This window comes from Chiloscyllium punctatum, chromosome 21 (genome assembly GCF_047496795.1).
Source record: "Chiloscyllium punctatum isolate Juve2018m chromosome 21, sChiPun1.3, whole genome shotgun sequence".
Classification (NCBI taxonomy): domain Eukaryota; kingdom Metazoa; phylum Chordata; class Chondrichthyes; order Orectolobiformes; family Hemiscylliidae; genus Chiloscyllium; species Chiloscyllium punctatum.
In genome coordinates, this window is record NC_092759.1 from 18,089,965 (window position 1) to 18,117,054 (window position 27,090).

A 27,090-nucleotide genomic window follows, 5' to 3' on the forward strand; every position below is an offset into this window, starting at 1 on the left:
TTAAAATTATTTTCATTTATTAAAATCTTTCCAATCCCTGATATTCCTAGAAGTGCTCGGCAATAGTGACAATCACAGTTACAGCATTCCATACCACAATCAAAATAAATCATTTTTTTTTAAATCAGCTAAATCAACGGAGTGAAGCAAGGGAGATTTTAAAACCCACTGTTGCACGAGGATTAACTGTGGTCTGATCCAGGATTTGGGAACATCTGAATATCTCTATATCCACCGATTAAATCACCACAATGCTGGCTAACTGTAGTGACTCAGTCTCGTTATTGGGCAATGCCAGTTGCATCGAAGCACAAAATGTAGAGAGTGCAGAAACAACATCAGGCCGAGAAGTCAATACTCATACTCACATATCTCTGTGCTCCTCGAACACTGGACTCTTGCACACTTACCAATTCTCTTCACACTACCAATGTGTTCCCCCACCTTTAGTTAGCTCTTAGCTCTAGAATTCTCTCCCTAAACCTTTCCACATTATAGACTGCCTGATAGCTTGCTGGTTGACCAAGCTTTTTGCTTATCAGTCCTAATATCTCCTCACTTAGCTCCAAGTCAAACTTGATTTGATCATCACTCCAGTGAAGTACCGTGGGAAATTTTGCTAGGTCAGAGACAAGATATGAAAGGAAGTTGTAGCTGTAATTCATCTCCTGGCAAATGGATTATGTCTAGCTGGAGGGTTGCCGACTCTGTTTCCATCTGTTCCTGGAGCCTCCGGTTGTATGAAATCCCAGTTCCAATCAATTGACCCACATCTCCAAACACATCCAACCTCACCATTTCCCCCTTCCGCTCTTTCACTGGAAAACCCATTGGACCGACCTTACACAGTTAGCTAACCATCTATTCTCAACCCCCCGACACCAAATCCAATATTTCTTTCCTTACAACGAAGCAAAATTAGCATAAGAAAGTTAAAGATGAACAACATCAAACAATATGATATCTCGCCATGTTACCTAATATGTGGATTTAATTAGCAGTCCTGGAGAGTATTGGGGACACCAAATAGTATCTGAAGATAAAGCTTTCCCACTCACCCAAGTAATCAAGAGCTTTGTGCAATTAATCTTTCTGTTTTTCCTTGTGTAACATTTCCCACATTTCTATAATCTTTTCTGAAGATAATGAATGTACAATAAATGCTTCCTTAAAATGCTGCACTGAGTACTGGAGTCCCCACATATAAAACTCCTTCTTGTGTTTCAGTGGGATCTTGCTAGCAAGAGCCAGAAATCCCATGAAAACGTCGTCAACAGGGAAAGCAGGTAAAGTCTTGGATTTCCAGTTCAGCTCTGGAATGAATGATCTCGGCACCATGTATCCTCCACCAGCTGGGAAGTCTGGGTAGATGTCATTGACCAAAAGATATTGGCTCACTTTGTTGTTGCCAGTTCGGTAGACCATGCTTTGTTGATAGATGTAACCAGAAATAACTTTCTCTGAAGTGTTGTCAGTTGTGATGTAGTTCACAATCGCCTCAGGGTTGACAAATTCATCGTCGTCAGCTTTGAAACAGCAAAATGAACATAAGTAAGCTCAACACAGGCAGACAATGCGGTCAGAGATCTAAAGTGATAGAGATATTGACATGCAAAGAGAAAAGGGATCCAGAGACAAGGCAAAATGACAAAAACAGAGAGGCAAGGCAGGCTGGGACAAACCGGGACACGAGCACCAGAACTGAGACAAAAAGGAATCATAATATCAAAATAGTCTCCAATTGAACTGGCTAGATCCAGGGTCCGAGCAGCAAGTTCACAACATCTGTTTTATTAATTCACTGGATGTGGACATCACCGACTAGGCTAGCATTTATTGCCCATCCCTAGTTGCTCTGGTGGTGGGAACTGCTGGTTTAAACCACTGCAGTTGATTTGGTTTGCCCCCATATTAGGAGGGATTTGCAGGATTTTAATACATGGAGACTGAAGGAACGGTGATAGATCTCCAAGTCAGGGTGGCATGTGGCTTAGAGGGGAACTTGCTGATGGTGTTCCCATGTATCTGCTGCCCTGGTCTAGTTTGTTAGCGGTTGTATGTTTGGAAGATACTGTTGAAGAAGCCTTACTGAATTTCCACAGTTTATTTTCCAAATAGTATGCACTGCTGCTACTGAGCATCAGTGATGGATGGAGTGGGTGTTTGTAGATATGGTGCTAATTAAGCAGGATCTTTGTCTTGGATGATTATCGAGATTCTTGAGTATTGTACCCAGGTAAGTAAGAAGAGTGTTGCTACACTCCTGATAAATCTTGTAGATTGTGGACTGACTTGGGGAGTCAGAAGGTGATCTACTCCAACTAGCATTTGTAACCACCGTATTTATATGGCTGATGGAGTTACATTTCTGGGCTAGTCAATGGTAACCTCCAAGATATTGAGTGTGGGGCAATCAGTAATGGTAACATAATTGAATGTCAAGGCTGATGGTTAGGGTCTCTTCTTGGAGATTGTCATGGCTCGGCACCTGTATGGTAAGAACGTTACTTGCCTGGACAGTATCTTTGGAGTTGCAAACAATGTTAAACATTAACAAACTTCCCTACTGCTGACCTAATGGTAAAGCAAAGATTATTGACGAAGCAGCTGAAAATGATTGGGTCTAGGAGACATCTCTGAAGGAAACACTCTTGCAGAGGGTCCTGGACCTGAGATGACTGGCTTCCAACAGCCATATTTCTTTGTTCTAGGACCAACCAGCAGAGAGTTTCCTGCCTGACTCCCATTGACTCGTTTTGCTAGGAATTCAGTTCTTTTGTCCATGTTTGACCAAAGGCTTTAACAAGGTCAGGAGCTGGGTGATCCAAGCAGAATGTCAGTGAGCAGCTTAGTTCTAAGCAAATGTTGGTTGACAACACTGTTGATGACACCTTCCATTAGTTTATTAATCAAGAGCAGAGTGATGGGCAGTAATTGGGCAGGTTAAACTTGTCCTGCATTCATAGAATAGAAACCCTACAGTATGGAAACAGGCCATTTGGCCCAACAATGCCACACCGATCCTTCAAAGAGTATCCAACTCAGACCCATTTCCCCCACTCCTATTACTCAACATTTCCCATGAATAATTCACCTAACCTGCACATCCCTGAATACTATGGGCAATTTAACATTGTCAATCCACTGTAACCAGCACATCTTTGGACTGTAGGAGGAAACTGGAACACCTGGAGGAAACTCACAGACACAGAGAGAAGGTGCAAACTCCACACAGAGAGCCAAGGCTGGAATTGAACCCGGGTCCCTGGTGCTGTGAGGAAGCAGTGCCAGCCACTGAGCCACCGTGCCATCCTTTAGTCAGCACAAGGCATTGGTGGGCTACTTACTGCATTGCTGGTGAGATGTCAGTATTGTCATTGCTCTGAAACAGTTTAGCTAAGGGTATAGAAATAGCACAAGCACAATCTTCAGTACTCTTGCCGCAATGGTGTCAGACTCATCGTCTAATCAGTGTCTTCAGCTGTTACTTGTATCACAAGTGAATTGAACTGGCTGAAAATTTGCTTCAGTAATACTCAGAATCTCCAGAGAGGCTGAGATACACCTTCCGCTTGGCGCATCTGACTGAATATTGGAGCAAATGAATCAAGACATTAAGCTAATTAGAGTGGGCTCAGGTTGAAACATACTGTATTCAATCTTCCAATCCCTGGATCAGATTAATGATGACCATTGTATTTTCTGCAGAAGTTCCAATACACTGAACTCCATGGGAATTACCTGGAAATTACCAAAGGGCACATTCCCTTGGTTTGGAACCATGTTAGACACATTAAACACGTTAGACACCGTTAGTCTAACATCGAGGTAAGTGCAAAACTGAGGCCTCAATCACTCTTTCAGAGGAGGCCATGGCCTAGTGGTATTATCACTGGACTATTAGGATCCAGGGAGACAGTCAGGAAAGAGATCAAGCTGAGACTGGTACAGTTGAGAAAAGAAGTGAGTCAAACAGTCAGGGCAGGCAGGGACAAAGCAGAGAACGAGGTGAGACTGCTAAATTAAGCTGGATTTATTTCAATGCAAGAGGCCTAACAGGGAAGGCAGATGAACTCAGGGCATGGTTAGGAACATGGGACTGGGATATCACAGCAATTACAGAAACATGGCTCAGGGACAGGCAGCTTAATGTTCCAGGATACAAATGTTACAGGAAGGTCAGAAAGGGAGGCAGATCGGAGAGGGAGTGGCGTTTTTGATAAGGGATAGCATTACCGCTGTACTGAGGGAGGATATTCCTGGGAATACATCCAGGGAAGCCATTTGGAGAAATAAGAAAGGGATGATCACCTTATTGGGATTGTATTATTGACCCCCTATTAGTCAGCAGGAAATTGAGAAACAGATTTGCAAGGACATCTCAATTATCTGTAAGAATAATGGGGTGGTTATGGTCAGGGATTTTAACTGTTTCAATCGATTCAAAAAATACTTCCAGATAGCTGAACTTGCCAAACAATAGATTTCCAGACTGGAAAGGTGACTGTGTCCTCAAAAGGAAACAAAATTCAGGATAGTGGTAAGGGGAATGGGATTAACTAAATAGGGGCTGGACACAGAGAGAAACTGGCTCATAAAAAGGTTGAAGAACCAAAAGGCAGTTTTAAAGCAAGGTGAGAACAATGTTTTCACACTATGAGTGGTCTGGGCTTGGAGGGCTCTGCTTGGGATCATGTGAAGGCGGGTTCAAATGAGTTGATAAAGAGGGCATTATTTAAATTTCAAGCTAACTGTAACAAGTCTTTACTGACCCATCGGTGTCCACAGGGTCAGCAAAGGCATGCAGCCACTTTGACAACTGGAGGTTAGAGTGAGTTAGTGGGTGGGCAGGCCCACGTTTGCTCCGCCAGAACTGGTGGTGGCTCAGGAACCTAGCCGGGCAGCTGGCAATGGGGAAGATAGCAAAGGATTGAGAGGAGGCGACAACAGCAGCTGTGCCAACAGTGCAGCAAGAATTCAAAGTTGCATGTTTGGAACCGCTCTGAACTAAAACCAGGTATACGGAGAAACACTGGTTCGATCTAATAACAAGCCACAGGGAGGGCCTATCCCAGGAACATGTGCCATCTTGACTCAGTCTTGAACGCATTATTGCAAGAGCTCAGGCGAGTGAGTGGCTTGTAGCCAGGCCCCAGCCTTCAGCCTGGATACCCCTCCGACACTGAGACGGTGCTGGTCACCAGCACCATGGGCTTTTCCCTACTTCACTGTGGTAGTGATAGGGAATGTTTGATGGAAAATGACTGTTTATTTCCCATCCTACACCACAGCCTAGTCATCGCTGATTTTCCCTGTCATTTGCTCAAAACGTTGCTCCACTGTGACCCTGTGGTGGTTGCTATGTGATGATCTTACAGCGTTATAAGAATCCACACACAGGCATCTTCCAACACAGCACCACCCCTCCATCCAGCCAAATGAATTTTGGCACCTGGACCATCATGACCCTTCTAGAGAACTCCAACAATGACAGACCCGAATGGGAAATAGTTGTTATGGATTGGGAGCTCCGGCTATGACACTGACATAGCTGGCCTGAGTGAGAACACAGAAGCGCAAAGAAAGCTTCAGGTGGGCCTCTCCGGTCCAAAGAATCAGAAGGTGGATGGTAAATTAAAGTTTGAGGAGATGCAGAGGATTGTTCAGGACACAGTGGGGTGAGGAGGTGAAGAACAAAGAGATTGAGAGAAAATTCCATGTGGTGTCAATACGTCCCTGTGGATAGCCCTTCACGGGTCGTGTGAGGGACTCACCGGGTGTGTGAGGGTCTGCTCAGACAGGGCTGTGTCAGTACGTCCCTGTGGATCGTGCCCTATTGTTATAGAGCAAAATGAAGAAATACAAAACAAAAAGAAAAGGAAATCAAGGGGATTGAATGGGCACAACAAGTAAGGATTGTTTTGATAGTATTTGTGATTTTGAATGAAATTGAAAACCAGCAGATTGGTTGGTAGTTGATGATTATAAATATTTAAGAATAGCCAAGTTTTCTAAAGTGCTGGTGCACTGTTGATTTTTTTTTAAAAAAAAGACTGGATTGTCATTTGACTGAAATAATTGTACATTTGGACAAAGGGTCTGCTTAGGCACATCTGTGTGTGAGAGAAAGAGAGAGAAAGGGTTTGTGTGTGTGTGTGTGTGTATGAGAGAGAGAGAGAGAGATTAACCATTGTGATTGGGTTTGTACGCACAACTGCTTGTTGGTTGTTAGCTGTTTGTATCTGGTTTCCTGGAGCTCAAGATCTGGGAGTGTTTTGATTTTATTTTGCATTGTCGGAATTTATAGCATTTTTTTTGAGCAGGTTTTTCAAGGAACCATCAGTGATCAGTGCATTCTGCAGATGCAGTCTTAGAATAGCATAGGCAGGACAAATGAGAATAGATTGTCTTTATTCATTAGTTGAAACTGAGGATGTTTAGGCACTGATCGATTGATAAGGGATTAGTTGTGGAATTGGGGAACTCTCACAATAATTGATGAGACGCTACTGGACTTGTAAGGCATAAGGGAGTGAACTGTGAGAACAGAGATTCGCTGGACTGAGATATTTGTCAGGAGGAACAAAGGGACTGTGGTTGAAATATTGAGTAAGAAATTTCCAGTAGCAAGAAACAATATCGTAAACAAATTCTCAAAAATGGGAAAGAAGAACTAACTAAATGGCCAAGAGAGGGTACCTTTGATGTAAATATGTGCAAATGAAATGGAAGGGTTAATTAAGACTTACAGATCTAAGGATAAATCAAAAAGAGAATCTTGAACAGAGAACAGGAGGTAGAAATTTTAAAGCTGTTTGGAATAGTAGGGGAAGATTGAGGAAAAAAATCCTTTCAGACACCAGGTATGACTCGGGAGGTGGGGAGGGGGGTTGCCAGACAGCCAAACGAGCAGCTTTTGGGAACAAAGACTTAGGCGGAGAAAATCTCCACATGTTCCGAGCAGAACGCAGAGCCTTTGGATATGAAACCGTGGATTACAAAATTAGAAAAGCCTCCCCCGCCCCCCCACCCCGTCACCTCCCAATTCGGGTGAAGAGAATGTCACACACCGTCCTGTAATGAGGGGCAACAAAGTAGAGGAAGAGGGGGAATTGAATTGGGAGGAAGCTGACCCAGAGCAGAATGTGTTAAAAATAAAACGGGAGGCGGGACAAGCGAGGAGGCAAAGTTGAAGCTTTACAACTGGTAAAAGCGAGATTGCAAGGTGAAATTCAGAGGTTACGCAAGTTAAGAGAACAGAGAGACTATGAGGCACATCTAAATCATTCCACGAATGTTAAGCAGAGACTGGCACAGAGTGCTGAGGGAGGAGAACAGACGTGGCAAGAAGATGGGAAGGAATACAAGTTTGGTTAGAATTGGAATCCAATGACGAATCACAATGTAGCGATTTTAATAAGGGAAAGAAGCTCTCAGTGGGGAAATACTGTCATTGCTTATAAAAGCGGGGAGACGGCTGCAATGCATTCCTTGGGGGACCCAGGATCTGGAAAGGCCGATGAAAGTGTTGCCCAGTTTACATGATGGAGCAGGAAAGTGGATTAAAGCCTTCGAAGAGGAAACCACAGGACAGTTGTTGGCTGTGGGGGATGTGAAGGCAGTGTTAGTACAGGTGGGGGGGGAACTGCCAATATTAAAAGAGATAATGGACCGAGTTCACTTGGACAATCCGATGATTGACGATGCTGGGTTTGATTGAGTAAGACAAAAGGGTATAGCAGCCCCTTAGTCTGTTACTCAACTATGATCGATCCTAAAGCTTGGAAGGAATCCACTGGGAGACACTGAAAACTCAGTAGCCCAATTTGGGAAACTGGCTAAAAAGGTGGAGGCTTGGTACAGAACAATACGTGGGAGGTAGCCAACTGTTAACCAGAATGTTCCGGACTGCTACTGTTGGGGCAATGTCCCTCAAGTTGGGTCTAAGCCAGAGGAGGCAGTGGGTCTAATGTCAGTAGCCGGTCAGGAATTCAGAGACCATGCAGTCGAAAGATACAGGAAAGACAAAAAGAAGCTGGCCGAATAACAGGAGGAAGTCCAAAGGAAGTTGACACAACTGCAACTCGAGGAACTTAAAGAGAGAGAGAGAGAGAAGCACAAGGATGTTGCCAGTGACAACAGCGCTAAAGAAATGAATAACATGCTGGTCCAGGGAGAACCCTCTACCACCACCTGGCAAGGGCCAGACAACCCCATGCCGATAATAAACATTTTTGGAGGGACTTTTCCATGGATACCATGCCAAGGTCAAAATAAAATTAACTAACAGCCCAGACAGAACTGGGGCCTCGAAGGACACAGGCAAAGAGGTGGTGCAGTGCCAAAGGGTATAGTGAGAAGTCAGGCTCAGAAAGGATCAGAAGTAATGTGTTGGGGGTGTTATCAACCAGACTATTTTCAAAGAAATTTCCCATATTGGAGCTGACCCTCCCAGCCCCAGGGTGGACCTATGAGTCAGGAACGTCTGGCTGTCCCACCTCAAAATCCCTACCGACCCAATGGGCCTGTTAATCCATACAGGATGTGCTTGGGGTGCCCAGAGATCCCGAGTGGGAAGGAGCAGTACCCAATGATAATACGGGAGGCTGAACAGGAACCTACTGTGCAGGTTAGTGGGAAGGACAGTTGACACCCGTGATGATAGTTACTGCAGCTACCTATATTTGTGTTCAACCCCAATCTGCCTCCCTCCTTCCCAGGTCAGGAACATTTCTTGACACTGCAGGGTTCTTGGGTAAACCGCAGTTGACAAGATTTACAGCTCCAGCAAGTTTATAAACGGACAGTAAAACAGTTGACTTGCCTTTATTAGTTTGAAGGCGATGCCAATTAATTTTCTGGGTGGCAGCCTTACCTGAAATTAGAAGTTAACTTGGAATGTACTCAAATGGGATTAGGATCGGAGACATAGAGGGTTATATTTGGGAAACTTGGGAAAAATGGAGGAAGGATGTTTTCGCGTTACTGCCTGAAGTTAAGCCACCCAAGTCTGAGCTGCATTGCACAGTGGTAACATTCTTAACAACTGAGGTCATTCCAGGGTATGGCATACTGTCAGATATCAGTTCAGGCAATGAGGCTGCTTTAATCCAAAGGGTGGAACAGTTGGTGCTGCAGACTTTGAGGATCAGGCAGAGGTTTGGGTGTGTATGTCACCCCTCCCCCCCTCCCCCAGTTGCAAGGTATAGTGGAACGGATTAACAGTATTTTAAAAGCTAAATTGAATAAAATTTGTGGGAGCACCAATCTGAACTGGATCAATGAGCTGGCACTGGCACTAATGAGCGACCATATGCAGATTGACCACATGACCACCTTGACGGTATATGAAATGCTCACCGCTGGACCCATGCCAGTGCCCAAGTGGAGGGGTCCGTCCGACAGGCCCAACTTGGAACAATTGGAACTTGAGCTTAAATAGCACATGCAACAGCTAACTATGGTTCATGAGTCTATCCCCACCACAGGAAATACTGAGGGAGCCAGTGTCTGGTAACAAGGAGGGGCCTATTAAACCGAGGGGTCAGGTGTATGCGCGGGTTTTTTGGAGAAAGGGGAACGAGCCAAGGGGAGAGGGCCCCTTTTCGGTAACCCAGGGCGTCACGTACTGCCGTTCCAATGGTGGGTCAATCCGCGTGGTTCATCACTGTACCAGGGTGCTCCCACAGGCACAGACGGACTTTGGGGTTGAGGTATGTGAGGGCGGTGGTTGAAAGGGGAACCGATACCCCTTTCCGTGACCTTGGGCAGTCGGTGATTGTGGCCTTTGGGGATACGGGTGCCTGCGGGGCTGTCGGTTTGGGGAAGGTGTCATTTCTCCTGATGGTGTGGCTGAGGACGGGTTGGGGGAGGTCACTGAAGCCCCCTCCCCAGTCCTGACCCTTTCTGCTCCAGTGCTGATCTGGGGTCCATCAATTTGGTGAACCTGGCAGATCTCGCTGGTAGTGCCAAGGCCCCATCACACCCGGCTCTGCACCACCCTGTACAAGGAGTATGCCCTTAATCCGGAAACCAAAGATTGTATAAATTACAGAGAAACAAAGGTTTCGTGAGCAGACAGGGAAGACACTTTCTAGCTGTCACAGCTTTGATTTTGTAAGATTAAAGTTTAAGTTTGTGAATTATTCTTTTCTGGTAATTTTTTTCTTTACAGAATATTGAGTAATTATAGAGTCTTAGAGATGTACAGCACGGAAACAGACCCTTCGGTCCAACCCATCCTAGCCGACCAGATATCCCAACCCAATCTAGTCCCACCTGCCAGCACCCGGCCCATCTCCCTCCAAACCCTTCCTATTCATATACCCATCCAGATGCCTTTTAAATGTTGCAATTACACTAGCGTCCACCACTTCCTCTGGCAGCTCATTCCATTCACATACCACCCTATGCGTGAAAACGTTGCCCTGTAGGACTGCTTTATATCTTTCCCCTCTCACCCTAGACCTATGCCCTCCATTTCTGGATTTACCCTATCCATGCTCCTCATGATTTTATAAACCTCTATAAGGTCACCCCTCAGCCTCCGACGCTCCAGGGAAAACAGCCCCAGCCTGGTCAGCCTCTCCCTGTAGCTCAGATCCTCCAACCCTCGCAACATCCTTGTAAATCTTTTCTGAACCCTTTCAAGTTTCACAACATCCTTCCAATAGGAAGGAGATTAGAATTGCACACAATATTCCAACAGTGGCCTAACCAATGTCCTGTACAGCCGCAACATGACCTCCCAACTCCTGTATGTATACCAAATGCCTTCTTCACTATCCTACCTACCTGCAACTCCACTTTCAAGGAGCTATGAACCTGTAATCCAAGGTCTCTTTGTTCAGCAACACTCCCCAGGACCTTACCATTAAGTATATAAGTCCTGCCAAGATTTGCTTTCCAAAAATGCAGCACCTCACAGTTATCTAACTTTAACTTCATCTGCCACTTCTCAGCCCATTGGCCCATCTGATCAAGATCCTGTTGTAATCTGAGGTAACCCTCTTCGCTGTCCACTACACCTCCTATTCTGGAAAAATAGTGAAAAATAGTGGACCCAACATAGATCCTTGTGACACTCCACTGGTCACAGGCCTCCAGTCTGAAAGCAACCCTCCACCACCACCCTCTGTCTTCTACCTTTTGAGCCAGTTCTGTATCCAAATGGCTAGTTCTCCCTGTATTCCATGAGATCTAATCTTGCTAACCAGACTCCCATGGGGAACCTTGTCGAATGCCTTACTGAAGTCCATATAGATCACATTTACTGCTCTGCCCTCATCAATCCTCTTTGTTACTTCTTCAAAAAATTCAATCAAGTTTGTGAGACATGATTTCCCATGCACAAAGCCATGTTGACTGTCCCTCATCAATCCTTGCCTTTCCAAATACATGTTCATCCTGTCCCTCAGGATTCCCCCCAACAACTTGCCAACCACTGAGGTCAGGCTCACCGGTCTATAGTTCCCTGGCTTGTTGTTACCACCTTTCTTAAACAGTGGCACCACGTTTGCCAACCTCCAGTCTTCCAGCACCTCACCTGTGACTATCGATGATACAAATATCTCAGCAAGAGGCCCAGCAATCACTTCCCTAGCTTCCCACAGAGTTCTCGGGTACACCTGATCAGGTCCCGGGGGTTTATCCACTTTACTGCATTTCAAGACATCCAGCACTTCCTCCTCTGTAATATAGACATTTTTCAAGATGTCACCATCTATCTCCCTACATTCAATATCTTTCATATCCTTTTCCACAGTAAATACTGATGCAAAATACTTGTTTAGTATCTCCCCCGTCTCCTGCATCTCCACATAAAAGGCTGCCTTGCTGATCTTTGAGGGGCCCTGTTCTCTCCCGAGTTACCCTTTTGTCCTTAATGTATTTTTAAAAACCCTTTGAATTCTCCTTAACACTATTTGCAAAGCTATCTCATGTTCCCTTTTTGCCCTCCTGATTTCTCTCTTAAGTATACTCTTACTGCCGTTATACTCTTCCAAGGATTCACTCGATCTATCCTGTCTATACCTGACATATGCTTTTTTTTCTTAACCAAACCCTCAATTTCTCTAGTCACCCAGCATTCCCTATACCTACCAGCCTTCCCTTTCACCCTGACAGGAACTTTCTTTCTCTGGATTCTCGTTATCTCATTTCTGAAGGCTTCCCATTTTCCAGCCGTCCCTTTACCTGCGAACACCTGCCCCCAATCAGCTTTTGAAAGTTCTTGCCTAATACCGTCAAAATTGGCCTTTCTCCAATTTAGAACTTCAACTTTTAGATCTGGTCTATCCTTTTCCATCACAATTTAAAATCTAATAGAATTATGGTCACTGGCCCCAAAGTGCTCCCCCACTGACACCTCAGTCACCTGCCCTGCCTTATTTCCCAAGAGTAGGTCAAGTTTTGCACCTTCTCTTGTAGGTCCATCCACATACTGAATCTGAAAGCTTTCTTGTACACACTTAAATTCCTCCCCATCTAAACCCTTAATACTATGGCTGCGTGGGTTTCCTCTGGATGCTCCGGTTTCTTCCCACAGTCCAAAGATGTGCAGGTCGGGTGAATTGGCCATGCTAAACTGCCCATAGTGTTAGATGCATTTGTCAGGGGTGAATATAGCGTAGGGGAATGGGTCTGGGTGGGTTACTCTTCGGAGGGTTGGTGTGGACTTGTCGGGACGAAGGGCCTGTTTCCATACTGTACAGAATGTGGAAGCTCGGTGGATTAGTCACAGGAAATGCAGGATTACAGGATAAGAGTGTGGGTCTGGTTGGGATGATCTTCAGAAAGTCAGTGTGGACCCAATGGGCATAATGGCCTGCTTCCACACTAAGGATTTTACAAATATTCCACTCGCCTGCCTGATCACATGATGCATCCGGATGTTAGCTTTCAATGTTTCATGCAAAAGGATCTGAACGTCCCTTTGTGTTGCAGCTTTCAGTAGCTTTTCTCTGTTTAAATAATATTCTGTTCTTTCGTTGCTCCTTCCAAAACAAGCAACATGTCATTTTCCCACACGATACTCCAATTGCCAACTTTTTGCCCGCTAACTTAACTTATCAACATCTCTTTGTGAACTGCTTGCGTCCCTGTCACAACCTAGCTATTTCTGTGGCCCTTGAATTCTGGCTACACTACATTTGCTTCCTTTAAGTCATTAATATATCGTGTAAAATGTTCCAGTCCCAGCACTGATCCCAGTGAAACCCTACTGGCCTTCATGTCACCAAACTGAATAAGAACACCTCATCCCAACAAGTTGTTTCCTGCCCATCAGCCAATTCTCTACGTCAATACACCACCTCCAACACCACAAACATTTATTTTATGACTTAACCTTTTGTAAGGTACTTTGTCAAATACAACATGCCTCCCCTCTATCCACTCTGGTTGAGACTTTTGCAAAGAACTCAGATACAAGTTCCCTTTCATGAAGGTGGCACGGTGGTTCAGTGGTTAGCACTGCTGCCTCACAGCACCAGAGACCCGGGTTCGATTCCAGCCTCAGGTGACTGTCTGTGCGGAGTTTGCACATTCTCGCCGTGTTTGCATGGGTTCCCTCCGGGTGCTCCGGTTTCCTCCCACAGTCCAAAGGTGTGCAGGTCAGGTGAATTGGCCGTGCTAAACTGCCCATAGTGTTAGGTGCATCAGTCAGGGGTGAATATAGGGTAGGGGAGTGGATCTGGGTGGGTTACTCTTCGGAGGGTCGGTGTGGACTTGTTGGGCTAAAGGGCCTGTTTGTATACTGTAGGGAATCTAATTATAATACTGGATTAGTGGTGCTGGAAGAGCACAGCAGTTCTGGCAGCATCCAACGAGCAGCGAAATCGACGTTTCGGGCAAAAGCCCTTCATCAGGAATAAAGGCAGTGAGCCTGAAGCGTGGAGAGGTAAGCTAGAGGAGGGTGGGGGTGGGGAGAAAGTAGCATAGAGTACAATGGGTGAGTGGGGGAGGGGATGAAGGTGATAGGTCAAGGAGGAGAAGGTGGAGTGGATTGGTGGAAAAGGAGCTAGGCAGTTCGGACAAGTCCAGACAAGTCATGGGGACAGTGCTGAGCTGGAAGTTTGAAACTAGGATGAGGTGGGGGAAGGGGAAATGAGGAAGCTGTTGAAGTCCACATTGATGCCCTGGGGTTGAAGTGTTCTGAGGCGGAAGATGAAGGAGGCCCAGGACCTCCATGTCCTCGGCAGAGTGGGAGGGGAAGTTGAAATGTTGGGCCATGGGGCGGTTTGGTTGATTGGTGCGGGTGTCTCGGAGATGATCCCTAAAGCACTCTGCTAGGAGGCGCCCAGGCTCCCCAATGTAGAGGAGACCACATCGGGAGCAACGGATACAATAAATGATATTAGTGGATGTGCAAGTAAAACTTTGATGGATGTGGAAGGCTCCTTTAGGGCCTTGGATAGAGGTGAGGGAGGAGGTGTGGGCGCAGGTTTTACAGTTCCTGCGGTGGCAGGGGAAAGTGCCTGAATGGGAGGGTGGGTCGTAGGGGGGTGTGGACCTGACCAGGTAGTCACGGAGGGAACGGTCTTTGCGGAAGGTGGAAAGGGGTGGGGAGGGAGATATATCCCGGGTGGTGGGTTCTTTTTGGAGGTGGCGGAAATGTCGGCGGAAGATTTGGTTTATGCGAAGGTTTGTAGGGTGGAAGGTGAGCACCAGGGGCGTTCTGTCCTTGTTACGGTTGGAGGGGTGGGGTCTGAGGGCGGAGGTGCGGGATGTGGACGAGATGCGTTGGAGGGCATCTTTAACCACGTGGGAAGGGAAATTGCTGTCTATAAAGAAGGAGGCTATCTGGTGTGTTCTATGGTGGAACTGGTCCTCCTGGGAGCAGATACGGCGGAGGCGGAGAAATTGGGAATACGGGATGGCATTTTTGCAAGAGATAGGGTGGGAAGAGGTGTAAAACCGCCCCGTGGCCCAACATTTCAACTCCCCCTCCCATTCTGCCGAGGACGTGGAGGTCCTGGGCCTCCTTCACCGCCGCTCCCTCACCACCAGACGCCTGGAGGAAGAACGCCTCATCTTCCACCTCAGAACACTTCAACCCCAGGGCATCAATGTGGACTTCAACAGCTTCCTCATTTCCTCTTCCCCCACCTCATTCTAGTTTCAAACTTCCAGCTCAGCACTGTCCCCTTGACTTGTCCGGACTTGTCCGACCTGCCTAGCTCCTTTTCCACCTATCCACTCCAACCTCTCCTCCTTGACCTATCACCTTCATCCCCTCCCCCACACACCCATTCTACTCTATGCTACTCTCTCCCCACCCCCACCCTCCTCTAGCTTATCTCTCCACGCTTCAGGCTCACTGCCTTTATTCCTGATGAAGGGCTTTTGCCCGAAATGTCGATTTCGCTGCTCATTGGATGCTGCCTGAACTGCTGTGCTCTTCCAGCACCACTAATCCAGTATTTGCTTTCCAGCGTCTGCAGTCATTGTTTTTACCTCAATCTAATTAAAAGTCATGTTGACTCTGCTTGATCACATCATGATTTCTCAAATTACTTAAGAGTCATAGAGATGTACTGCATGGAAATAGACCCTTCGGTCCAACCCATCCATGCCGACCAGATATCCCAACCCAATCTAGTCCCATCTGCCAGCACCCGGCCCATATCCCTCCAAACCCTTCCTATCCATATACCCATCCAAATGCCTCTTAAATGTTGCAATTGTACCAGCCTCCACCACTTCCTCTGGCAGCTCATTCCATACATGCACCACCCTCTGTGTGAAAAAGTTAGGTCTCTTTTATATCTTTCCCCTCTCACCCTAAACCTATGCCCTCTAGTTCTGAACTCCCCGACCCCAGGGAAAAGACTTTGCCTATTTACCCTATCCATGCCCCTCATAATTTTGTAAACCTCAATAAGGTCACCCCTCAGCCTCAGACACTCCAAGGAAAACAGTCCCAGCCTGGTCAGCCTCTCCCACTGGTGCTCACCTTCCACCCTACCAACCTTTGCATAAACCAAATCATCCGCCGACATTTCCGCCACCTCCAAACAGACCCCACTACCAGGGATATATTTCCCTCCCCACCCCTTTCCACCTTCTGCAAAGACCGTTCCCTCCGCGACTACCTGGTCAGGTCCACGCCCCCAAACAACCCACCCTCCAATCCTGGCACTTTCCCCTGCCACCGCAGGAACTGTAAAACCTGCACCCACACCTGCTCCCTCACTTCTATCCAAGGCCCTAAAGGAGCCTTCCACATCCATCAAAGTTTTACTTGCACATCCACTAATATCATTTATTGTATCCGTTGCTCCCGATGCGGTCTCCTCTACATTGGGGAGACTGGGCGCCTCCTAGCAGAGCGCTTTAGGGAACATCTCCGGGACACCCGCACCAATCAACCACACCGCCCCGTGGCCCAACATTTCAACTCCCCCTCCCACTCTGCCAAGGACATGGAGGTCCTGGGCCTCCTTCACCGCCGTTCCCTCACCACCAGACGCCTGGAGGAAGAACGCCTCATCTTCCGCCTCAGAACACTTCAACCCCAGGGCATCAATGTGGACTTCAACAGCTTCCTCATTTCCCCTTCCCCCACCTCACCCTAGTTCTAAACTTCCAGCTCAATAACTGTCCCCAAAACTTGTCCGGACTTGTCCGACCTGCCTATCTCCTTTTCCACCTATCCACTCCACCCTCTCCTCCCTGACCTATCACCTTCATCCCCTCCCCCACTCACCCATTGTACTCCATGCTACTTTCTCCGCACCCCCACCCTCCTCTAGCTTATCTCTCCACGCTTCAGGCTCACTGCCTTTATTCCTGATGAAGGGCTTTTGCCCGAAACATCGATTTCGAAGCTACTTGGATGCTGCCTGAACTGCTATGCTCTTCCAGGACCACTAATCCAGCCTCTCCCTACAGCTCAAATTACTTCCTCCATAGTTAATATATATCTGTTCAACAATAGACACCAACTGACTTATAGGTGTGACATATTGGCAGTTTTCCAATCCACCAGTACTGCTCCAGAGTCCAAGTTTTTGTAGAAAATTAGACCCAATTCATTTACTATTTCTGTAGCTACTTATTTTAGGAGGCTTGGGTGCAAGGTAACAGAGGCAAGAAATTTGTGTCATTAGCCTTTTTATTTTGCCTAAAACTACTTCTCTAGTGGTAATATTTAATTCCTCCTCCTGTAGTCTTTAATGTTAATGGGAGGCACAAAGTATCTTCCACCCTAAAGACTGATGCAAAGTATCTGTTTAACTTCTCTGCCATTTCCTTGTTCAGCACAACTACCTCGTCAGATTGATTCTCTAAATGGTGGAGAAATTCAGCTGGTCGGGCAGTTACAACGGAGAGAAAAGGCAATGGGAAGGAGACAACCCACTGGCGCCATCGCTAGACTACCAATCCAGAAAGTCGGCAAATGCCCTGGGAACCAGGCTCAAATCCCAACACAGCTGATCGAAAAAAATCTGGAATGAAGAATCTACCGTGAAACTGCTGTCAATTGTTGGGAAAACCCCATCTGGTTCACTAATGACTTTCAGGGAAGGAAATGTGCCATTCTCACCTGGCCTGGCTTACATGACCAGACCCACAGCAATGATGTCTCCTCTCAACTGCCCTCTGAAATGGCCTAGCAAGCCACTCAATTCAAGGGCAGCTCGGAACAGACAATAAATGTGGCCTGTCCACGGTTCACGTATGAGTGAAAACAGGAAATGGTTAAGGGTGGGGTCCAATATCACTGTTCTTCCGAATTGCCCCTTAGGGTTGGGATAATATATTAGCACAGACAGAGGATTCATGAACAGAGAGAAAGCAGAGAATTAGGAGAAATGGCATAAGGAAGATAGCAGTTTGTAACTGTGTAGTAAAACAGGGTTTAACACTGGAACTTGAGCTATATTCGTGAACTAGACAGGGAGACGATAATATATCCAAACTCACTCACAACACAAAGTGAAGTGGGAATGCAAATTGAGAGAAGGCACAAAGAAATTACACAGATACAGATAGTTTTTGTGATTGGGCAATAAAGTGGCCGATTGAGAATGATGTGAGGACTTTCACTTTGGTCCTAAGAATACAAAAGCAGAATTTTTAAAAAGGTGCAAAACTTGTAAATACTTCTGATCAGAGAACTAGAGGCACTCAAACTAGAACAAAAAGGTTAGCATGCAGATACAGCATGCAATTAGAAAGGCAACTGGCATTCCAGCCTTAATTATAAGCAGATTAGAATACAAGTATAAAGAGGTCTTGCTACAATTGTAGAGTGTCTGTTGAGAACACACATGGAATAATGCCTGCAATTATGATCCCATATTTTTTCCACAACAGCATTTGGATAGGTATATGAATAGGAAGGGTTTGGAGGGATATGGGCTGGGTGCTGGCAGGTGGGACTAGATTGGGTTGGGATATCTGGTCGGCATGGAGCAAAGGGTCTGTTTCCGTGCTGTTTATCTCTATGACTCTGTGACTTTAGTGTCCGAGGCCCAACAATCTTCAGCTGCTTCATCAACGACCTTCCCTCTGTCATCAGGTCAGAAGTGGGGATGTTCGCCAATGATTGCACAGTGTTCAACACCATTCCGGACTCCTCACATACAGAAGTAGTCCATGCTCAAATGCAACAAGGTCTGGACAATATTCAGGCTTGGGCCGAGGAGTGGCAATTAGCATTGACGGCACACAAATGCCAGACAATGACCATCACCAATAAGTGACACTGTAACCACTGCCCCTTGACATTCAACAGTATTGCCATCACTGAATCCCCCACTGTCAACATCCTTGGGGTTACCATTGACCAGAAACTCAACTGGACTCACCACATAAACACAGTGGCTCCAAGAGCAGGTCAGAGACGAGAGGTACTGCGGCCAGTAACTCACCTCCTAATACCCCAGAGCCTGTCCCACCATCTACAAGGCACAAGTCAGGAGTGTGAGGGAATACTCCCCACTTTCCCTGGATGGAGGCAGCTCCAACAACACTCAAGAAGCTCGACACCATCCAGGGACAAAGCTGCCCCCGCTTGATTGGCCCCACGTCCACAAACATCCCCTCCCTCACCCACCGACGCTCAGTAACAGCAGTTGTGTACCATCTGCAGAAACTCACCAAAGATCCTCAGGCAGCACCTTTCAAATCCACGGCCACTTCCATCTAGAAGGACAAGGGGCAGCAGATACATGGGAACACCACCCCCTGCAAGTTCCCCTCCGAGCCCCTCACCATCCTGACTTGGAAACATACCACTGTTCCTTCACAGTTGTTGGGTCAAAATCCTGGAATTCCCTCCCTACCGGCATTGTGGGTAAACCCATAGCAAGTGGACTGCAGCAATTCAAGATGGCAGCTCACCACCACCTTCTCAAGGGGCAAATAGGGATGGGCTATCAATGCTGGCCAACCAGCGACACCCAAGTCACACAAATGAATAAAAATAAACCCACTCAGACATTCCACCTAGTCCACCTGGCCAACCCACTGATACCACAACCATCCCCCTAAATTCAAACTACTCCCCCAAATCCTTGACCACTCTACTACCTGAGCCCATTACTCCACCTTGAGCATAACTAACCCGCCCTGACCATCCAACTCGACCCCTGACCTGACCAGTGCACCTTGACCCCCAAACACACCTACTGACCAGGTATACACACCCTCCTGACAACTAACACCCCCAATACCACCCAACTAGCAACTGACCCCCAAACATCCGCACTGTGCCAGTAGAAAAGGAGATCAGACTTTAATTGCTGTAAAAATTATGTTTAAAACAAACAAAGGCAGCTTAAATAAAAACAGAAATTGAGGGAGAAAGTCAGCAACTCTGGCAGCATCTGAGGAAAGTAAAACTTTTGGAATTTAGTTTGATTCATCTGTTGTCTCGACACAGATGTCACGAAGCCTGTTACGTTACTCCAATTTATTTTGTTCCATATTGTCAATTTTTTAAAAAATTCTTGACAGGTGTTAGCTAAGAAGCTGGGTTGTGTCAAGCAATAGCAGGACGCATCACCAGCAACCCACCGTCACCAACAATTCACCAGAAACTCTTTCAACAGATCCAGTCATACAGCTGCTCTGTCAGCAAGGCACTCACCTTTCACGAAAAAGTCTGCTGCCGTGCATTCCTCGTTCAGCCATTGCAGGAGGCAGCTTATCTTCAGGGTTAAATTGGCGCGATGCTCTTCAAAATCCCACACAATGATGTCCCCGTAGTAATGGGACTCGTAAGCTATGAGCTCCATCAATTTTTCATTGTGGGACATGGCTAACATAAAAACCGTGACAACCAGGTAGTTCTTAATTTGTTGCCGTTTGGCGTAGGCTCTTCTCAACGATAACCGCCTACTGAACGAATTCGGATGGGAGTTGGTCGCGATTAACAGTAATGAGCTGTTCTCCGGTGCCGAGCATATTTCTGGGTCGCTAATCTTAACGTCACAACTGTACTCTTGCATGTAGCCGTACTCCTTCCGATAGCGGTTCAAGTCCATGTGGAAAGTGGTTTTCCCGTCAGTCAGGTTTATCGATTGTCTGTGGTAGATTTCTTTGGAGGCATTCACTTCGCTTGGAGAAGGAATGGAGTTCTTGACAAATTTATTCATAACGTTGGCTTTCAACCAAGAAGAGTCCAAGAGGTGAACAGCAACAAAGCCCACTGTCATCAGTCCAGTTACACAGTACACCATGTTCCTAAATGGGAGGCACGGGAGTCAGTGTCGCTACATCCCAAGGACAAGATAGGCGGTAGAGAATATTGCTTTATATACAGTCATAGAGATGTACAGCACGGAAACAGACTCTTCGGTCCAACCCGTCGATGCCGACCAGATATCCCAACCCAATCTAGTCCCACCTGCCAGCAACTGGCCCATATCCCTCCAAACCCTTCCTATTCATATACCCATCCAAATGCCTCTTCAATGTTGCAATTGTACCAGCCTCCACCACTTCCTCTGGCAGCTCATTCCATACACGTACCACCCTCTGCGTGAAAAAGTTGCCCCTTACATCTCTTTTATATCTTTCCCCTCTCACCCTAAACCTATGCCTTCTAGTTCTGGACTCCCCCACCCCAGGGAAAAGCCTTTGTCTATTTACCCTATCCATGCCCCTCATGATTTTATAAACCTCTATAAGGTCACCCCTCAGCCTCCGACCCCTCCAGGGAAAACAGTCCCAGCCTGTTCAGCCTCTCCCTATAGCTCAAACCCTCCAACCCTGGCAACATCCTCGTAAATCTTTTCTGAACCCTTTCAAATTTCACAACATCTTTCCGATAGGAAGGAGACCAGAATTGCACACAATATTCCGACAGTGGCCTAACCAATGTCCTGTACAGTTGCAACATGACCTTCCAACTCCTGTACTCAATACTCTGACCAATAAAGGAAAGCATACCAAACCCCTTCTTCACTATCCTATCTACCTGCGACCCCACTTACAAGGAGCTATGAACCTGGACTCCAAGGTCTCTTTGTTCAGCAACACTCCCTAGGACCTTACCATTAAATGTATAAGTCCTGCTAAGGTTTGCTTTCCCAAAATGCTGCACCTCACATTTATCTGAATTAAACTCCATCTGCCATTTCTCGGCCCATTAGCCCATCTGACCAAGATCCCATTTTAATCTGAGGTAACCTTCTTCGCTGTCTACCTCACCTCCAATTTTAGTGTCATCAGCAAACTTACTAACTGTACCTCTTATGCTCACATCCAAATCATTTATATAAATGATGAAAAGTAATGGACCCAGCACCGATCCTTGTGGCACTCCACTGGTCACAGGCCTCCAGTCTGAAAAACAACCCACCACCGCCACCCTCTGTCTTCTACCTTTGAGCCAGTTCTGTATCCAAATGGCTAGTTCTTCCTATATTTCATGAGATCTAACCTTGCCAATCAGTCTCCCATGGGGAACCTTGTCAAATGCCTTACCCTCGACTGCAATGATTTAAAAAGTTTTCCAAAGCTCCTCTGAGCTATGGAGAAAGTGAGGACTGCAGATGCTAGAGATCAGAGTCGAGAGCGCAGTGCTGTTCGATTCTCCTGCTCCTCGGATGCTACCTGACCTGCTGTAGGCTTTTCCAGCACCACACTCTCGACTCCTCTGAGCTTTGGAAAGGGTTCAGAGGAGATTTACTAGGATGTTGCCTGGGATGGAGGGAAGGTCTTATGAGGAAAGGCTGAGGGACTTGAGGCTGCTTTTGTTAGAGAGAAGGTTGAGAGGCGACTTAATTGAGACATATAAGGTAATCAGAGGGTTAGGTAGTGTTCACAGTGAGAGCCCTTTTCCTGGGATGGTAGATTTAGGACAGATGTCAGACGTAGCTTCTTTACTCAGAGAGTAGCAGGGGCATGGAATACACTGCCTGCAACAGTAGTAGACACGTTAATTTTAAGGGCATTTAAATGGTCATTGGATAAACATATGGACAAGAATGGAATAGTGTAGGTGAGATGGGCTTCAGATTGGTTTCACAGATTGGTGCAATATTGAGGGTCAAAGGGCCTGTATTGCGCTGGAATATTCTATGTTCTATGTTCGAGGTAGGGAGCAACAAGGACTACTGTCATCAGTCCAGTTACACAATACAGGCTGGGCCTAAATGGGAGGCAACCATCAGGCACTGGAGTCAGTGTTGCTACATCCCAGGGACAAGATAGGTGGTAGAGAATATCGCTTTATATCCCAGACTGCAATAGCTTTAAAAGAGGCCGTTGTGGCACAGTGGTAGTATCCCTGCCTCTAGGGCAGGAGGCCTGGGTTCAAGTCCCACCCACTACAGAGGGGTGTCATAACATCTCTCTGAACAAGTTGATCAGGAATGTCAATACTGGAAGGCGCCTACTTGAGAATCACATTCTGGCCACTAGGTCAGAGCCAGGGACAATACACTGGGTCAGAAGGCTTCCAATTGGTCAGAAAAGGATAATATTCAAACAAACGGAAGAGTTAAAAACCAGAATATTGCTCTGTAGCCAACCAACAGCACCCCTGTCTCCCCCTCTTCCCATCCTGAGTCATCTAACCTCCTGAACCAGTCAACACTTCCATGAATAGATCGAGCTACCCAGCCACCCCACGTGGATCAAACACATTGCACCAATCCGCTCACCAAATGACCGGTGTATCCATAATCAATTGAGTCAACTGTTAGAATCAAATAGCAATTTACAGCCACTTATATTGATGAAAATACCGTGAGATGCAGACAGGTCACCACAGTTCAATGCCATCTTAATTACAGAAATGATAAGAGTTAAAAATCACACAACACCAGGTTATAGTCCATCAGGTTCATTTAGAAGCGCTAGCTTTCAGAGTGCTGCTCCTTCATCAGGTGGTTGTGGAGTATAAGATTGTAAGACACAGAATATATAGCAAACATTCACGGTGTGATGTAACTGAACTTACATATTGAAAAAGGCCTGGATTGTTTGTTAAGTCTCTCATCTTTTAGAATGACCATGTTGGATTCAGTTCTTTCATATGTAAATCCCAGAACGTTTTTCTTAAAATTACATTCTGCAAAAGGGATTGACAAAATCTTACATAAATTCATGCAGCCCTTAGATATGTGTGTGTGTGTGTGTGTGCACACGTGCGTGTACGCGAGAGGGAAGTGTGAGCATCTGTAAGAGAGTGTGTGTATGTGAGTGTGTGAGTGTGAGTGCGTAGGGGGGAGTGTGAGTGTGTGTGCGCGGGGGGGGGAGTGTGAGTGTTTGTGCGCGCGGGGGAGTGTCAGTGTATGTGAGTGTGTGCGCATGCAGAGGGGGGGGGAGTATGACAGTCTGTGAGAGAGTGTATGTATGTGAGTGTGTGTGTGGGGGGAGTGTGTGTCTGTGAGAGTGTCTGAGTGTGAGTGTGTGCGCGCACGGGGGGAGTGTGTCTGTGAAAGTGTGTGTCTATGTGAGTGTGACTGTGTGCGCGTGGGGGGTGTGAGTGTCTGTGAGTTAGTCTGTGTGCGGGGGGGAGTGTGAGTGTCTGGTGTGAGTATCTGTGAGGCGTGTGTACGTGAGTGTGGGTGTGTGCGCGGGGAGGGGAGTGTGAGTATCTGTGAGAGTGTGTGTGTGTGTGTGTGCGCGCACGGGGGGGGAGTGAGTGTCTGTGAGAGAGTGTGTGTTTATGAGTGAGTGTGTGGGGAGTGTGAGTGCCAGTGAGAGTGTGTGTGTGTATGTGAGTGTGTGCGCGCGCACGAGGGAGAGTGGGAGTGTCTGTGAGAGAGTGTGTGTACGTGAGTGTGGGTGCGTGCACGGGGGGGGAGGGGGGGGGGGTGAGTGTCTGTGAGAGTGTGTGTGTGTGCCGGGAGGGGGGGTGGGGGGCAAGTGTGAATGTCTGTGAGAGAATGTGTGTGTGCACGCGGGGATAGAGTGTGTGAGAGTGTAAAGGGGCATAAGTCCGTGAGAGGGTGTGTGGGCATGAGAGTGTGGGTGTGTATGTGTGTGTATGAGAGAGAGCTTGTGTATGAGAGAGAGCTTGTGTATGAGAATCACAGACACTCATACCCCCTTCCCCCCCCCCCCCCCCCCCCCTCACTCGCTCACACACACACACAGTTTGTGGGGTGAATTTGTACTTGCAGAATTACATTTTATTTTGCTCAAAAACTGCATGAATCCATGTAAGATTCTGTAAATCCCTTTTTTAGAAATATAATCAGTCTGAACATTGTGGCACAGACAGTATCTCACAGGGCACCTCACACCTTCAATGCATTATCTGGGCCGACTCAGCACCAATTGTTAAAGTTCACTTGAGAAGTTAAAAACCGCACAACAACAGGTTAAAGTCTAACAGGTGTTGTGTCATTTTTAACCTTGTGCACCCCAGCCCAACACTGGCATCTCCAAATTATGTTCACTTGAGAATGGAACTTTAAAAAGTTCTGGAATTTGCATATGAAAGAATTGAAACCAACATAGTCATTCTAAAAGATGATTTAACAAATAATCCAAATCCTTTGCAATATATAATTTCAGTTACATCACACTGTAAACTTTTGCTATAAATTTCGTGTCTTATGATTGCATACTCCACAACCACCTGATGAAGGAGCAGCGCTCCGAAAGCTACTGCTTCCAAATAAAGCTGTTGGACTCTTACCTGGTGTTGGGTAATTTTTAACTTTGTCCACCCCAGTCCAACACCTTCACCTCCAAATCAGAAATGATGGAAACTAGGGCAAAGTTCAATTTCTGTCGTTTCCACCACACACCCCAACCGCAGCTCCTGGGTACAGGGCAGGTCCTGAGAGAGCCAAACCAAACATTTGCAAACCAAGGGTAAAGTGGGTACTGCAGATGCTGGAGATCAGAGTCAAGGTTACAGTGGTGTTGGAAAAGCACAGCAGGTCAGACAGCATCCAAGGAGCAGGAGGATCGACACTTCGGGCAAAAGCCCTATATTTCCAAACCGAACCCACTGCAGTGCCGTACACACACACACTCTCAGACACAGACTCACACACACACACGCACTCACTCACTCACTCTCAGACACACACACACACAGAGACACACACACACGCACTCACTCACTCACTCTCAGACACACACACACACAGAGACACACACTCGCAGACACACACACAGAGACACAGACTCGCATGCACAGACACACAGAAACACACATCACATATACACACACACACAGACACACTTAGACACAGACACTTAGACACACACACAGACACACATACATAGACACACACACAGAAACACACCCGCACACACTTAGACACACACAGAGATGCACACACACACTCACATAGACACAGACACACACACTTAAACACACACACTCACACACACACAGACAGACCTGCACGCACACAGACACACACGCACACAGACACACAGACACAGATCCACACACTCTCACACAGAGACACAGACACACACTTAGACACACACATGCACACAGACAGACACTCACATACACACATTCAGACACACACACACTTAGACACGCACATGCACACAGACACACACACACTCACAGACTCGCACACACAGACACACACACACGGTCACACGCAGACCCAAGCTCACACAGACACACAAACAGACACACACACTGACCTAGACACACTCACAGACTCACACACAAATGCACATAGACACACTCACATACACACAGGCACACACACACACACGCTCACACAATCACAAAAGCACAGACACACCGACCCAGACACACACACTAACGCACACAGACGCACACACAGACCCAGATATACACACAAACCCAGATACACACACAGACACACACACAGACCTAGACACACACAAACACACAGACACACACACAGACCCAGATACACACACAAACCAAGATACACACACAAACCCAGATACACACACAGACCCAGACACACACACAAACCCAGATACACACACAGACCCAGACACACACACAAACCCAGATACACACACTCACGGACAGACACTCACAGAGGCACCCAGTCACATACAGAAAACCGAAAGACAGCCACCAATCCAGTCAGACACACTGTTTGAACAGAATCAAAATCAGAAATAGGAGAACTCTGCAGCACGGACAGAAAAACAGTTCCGAGGAAGGGTGACTAGATTCGACCGTTTCTTTCTGCACAGATGCTGCCGGAGATTTTCCATCGATGTCTGGCTGAGTTTTTGATACAAAGCTGCGTACCTACCTCATGATGGTTCACTCCCGATCGCTCTGGCGACACCTCTGCTCCTGTCATCAGCTCTTGCCACCCCAAGCCCAGGGCGGCTTCCGCACAATGGGATGGGGGCGGGGGAGGAATGGACCAGCCTGCCGGGGAAGTGAGTGCAAGTCAGGCGCAGGAGGTCTCCCGCACCCGCCCCGGGTGCGGCAGGAACCTGGGACCGTGGATTGCTGTCGGGATGGGCAGGAGACAGGGCGTGGGTAACACCCAGTTCCCCAGTGGGAAGTGGACACTTGCAGTCACCAAGGACTGAGGATCCTGTGGGTGAGAAACAACAGCACGGGTTTCTGGAAAAGCTCAGCACAGAACCCCTACAGTGTGGAAACAGGCCCTTCGGACGCTCAGTGACTTCTGCCGCCACTTCTGCCCCCCA

At 47.0% G+C, this 27,090-nt stretch overlaps 1 protein-coding gene across 2 annotated transcripts; it reads right to left on the minus strand.

Annotated features, from left to right (window-relative positions):
- On the minus strand, nucleotides 1–27,090 carry LOC140492618 (acetylgalactosaminyl-O-glycosyl-glycoprotein beta-1,3-N-acetylglucosaminyltransferase-like). Of its 2 annotated transcripts, none has more exons than XM_072591638.1 (3): nucleotides 26,678–27,090; nucleotides 20,099–20,694; nucleotides 1–1,526 (listed from the first exon to the last, which is right to left on the minus strand). In XM_072591638.1, the coding sequence occupies exons 2-3, from the start codon at nucleotides 20,688–20,690 to the stop codon at nucleotides 1,084–1,086; spliced, it is 1,035 nt and encodes a 344-aa protein (XP_072447739.1). In that variant the 5' UTR covers nucleotides 20,691–20,694; nucleotides 26,678–27,090; the 3' UTR covers nucleotides 1–1,083. The 2 variants fall into 2 exon arrangements, with proteins under 2 accessions (XP_072447739.1, XP_072447738.1); XM_072591637.1 differs by having other exon boundaries at nucleotides 26,682–27,089.

Excerpts from the sequence above, each read along its gene's own strand:
- LOC140492618 (XM_072591637.1), bottom strand. Across the intron at positions 1,527-20,098 it reads AGCAGACTTTTTCGTGAAAG|CTGACGACGATGAATTTGTC; the intron begins GTGAGTGCCTTG and ends GCTGTTTCAAAG.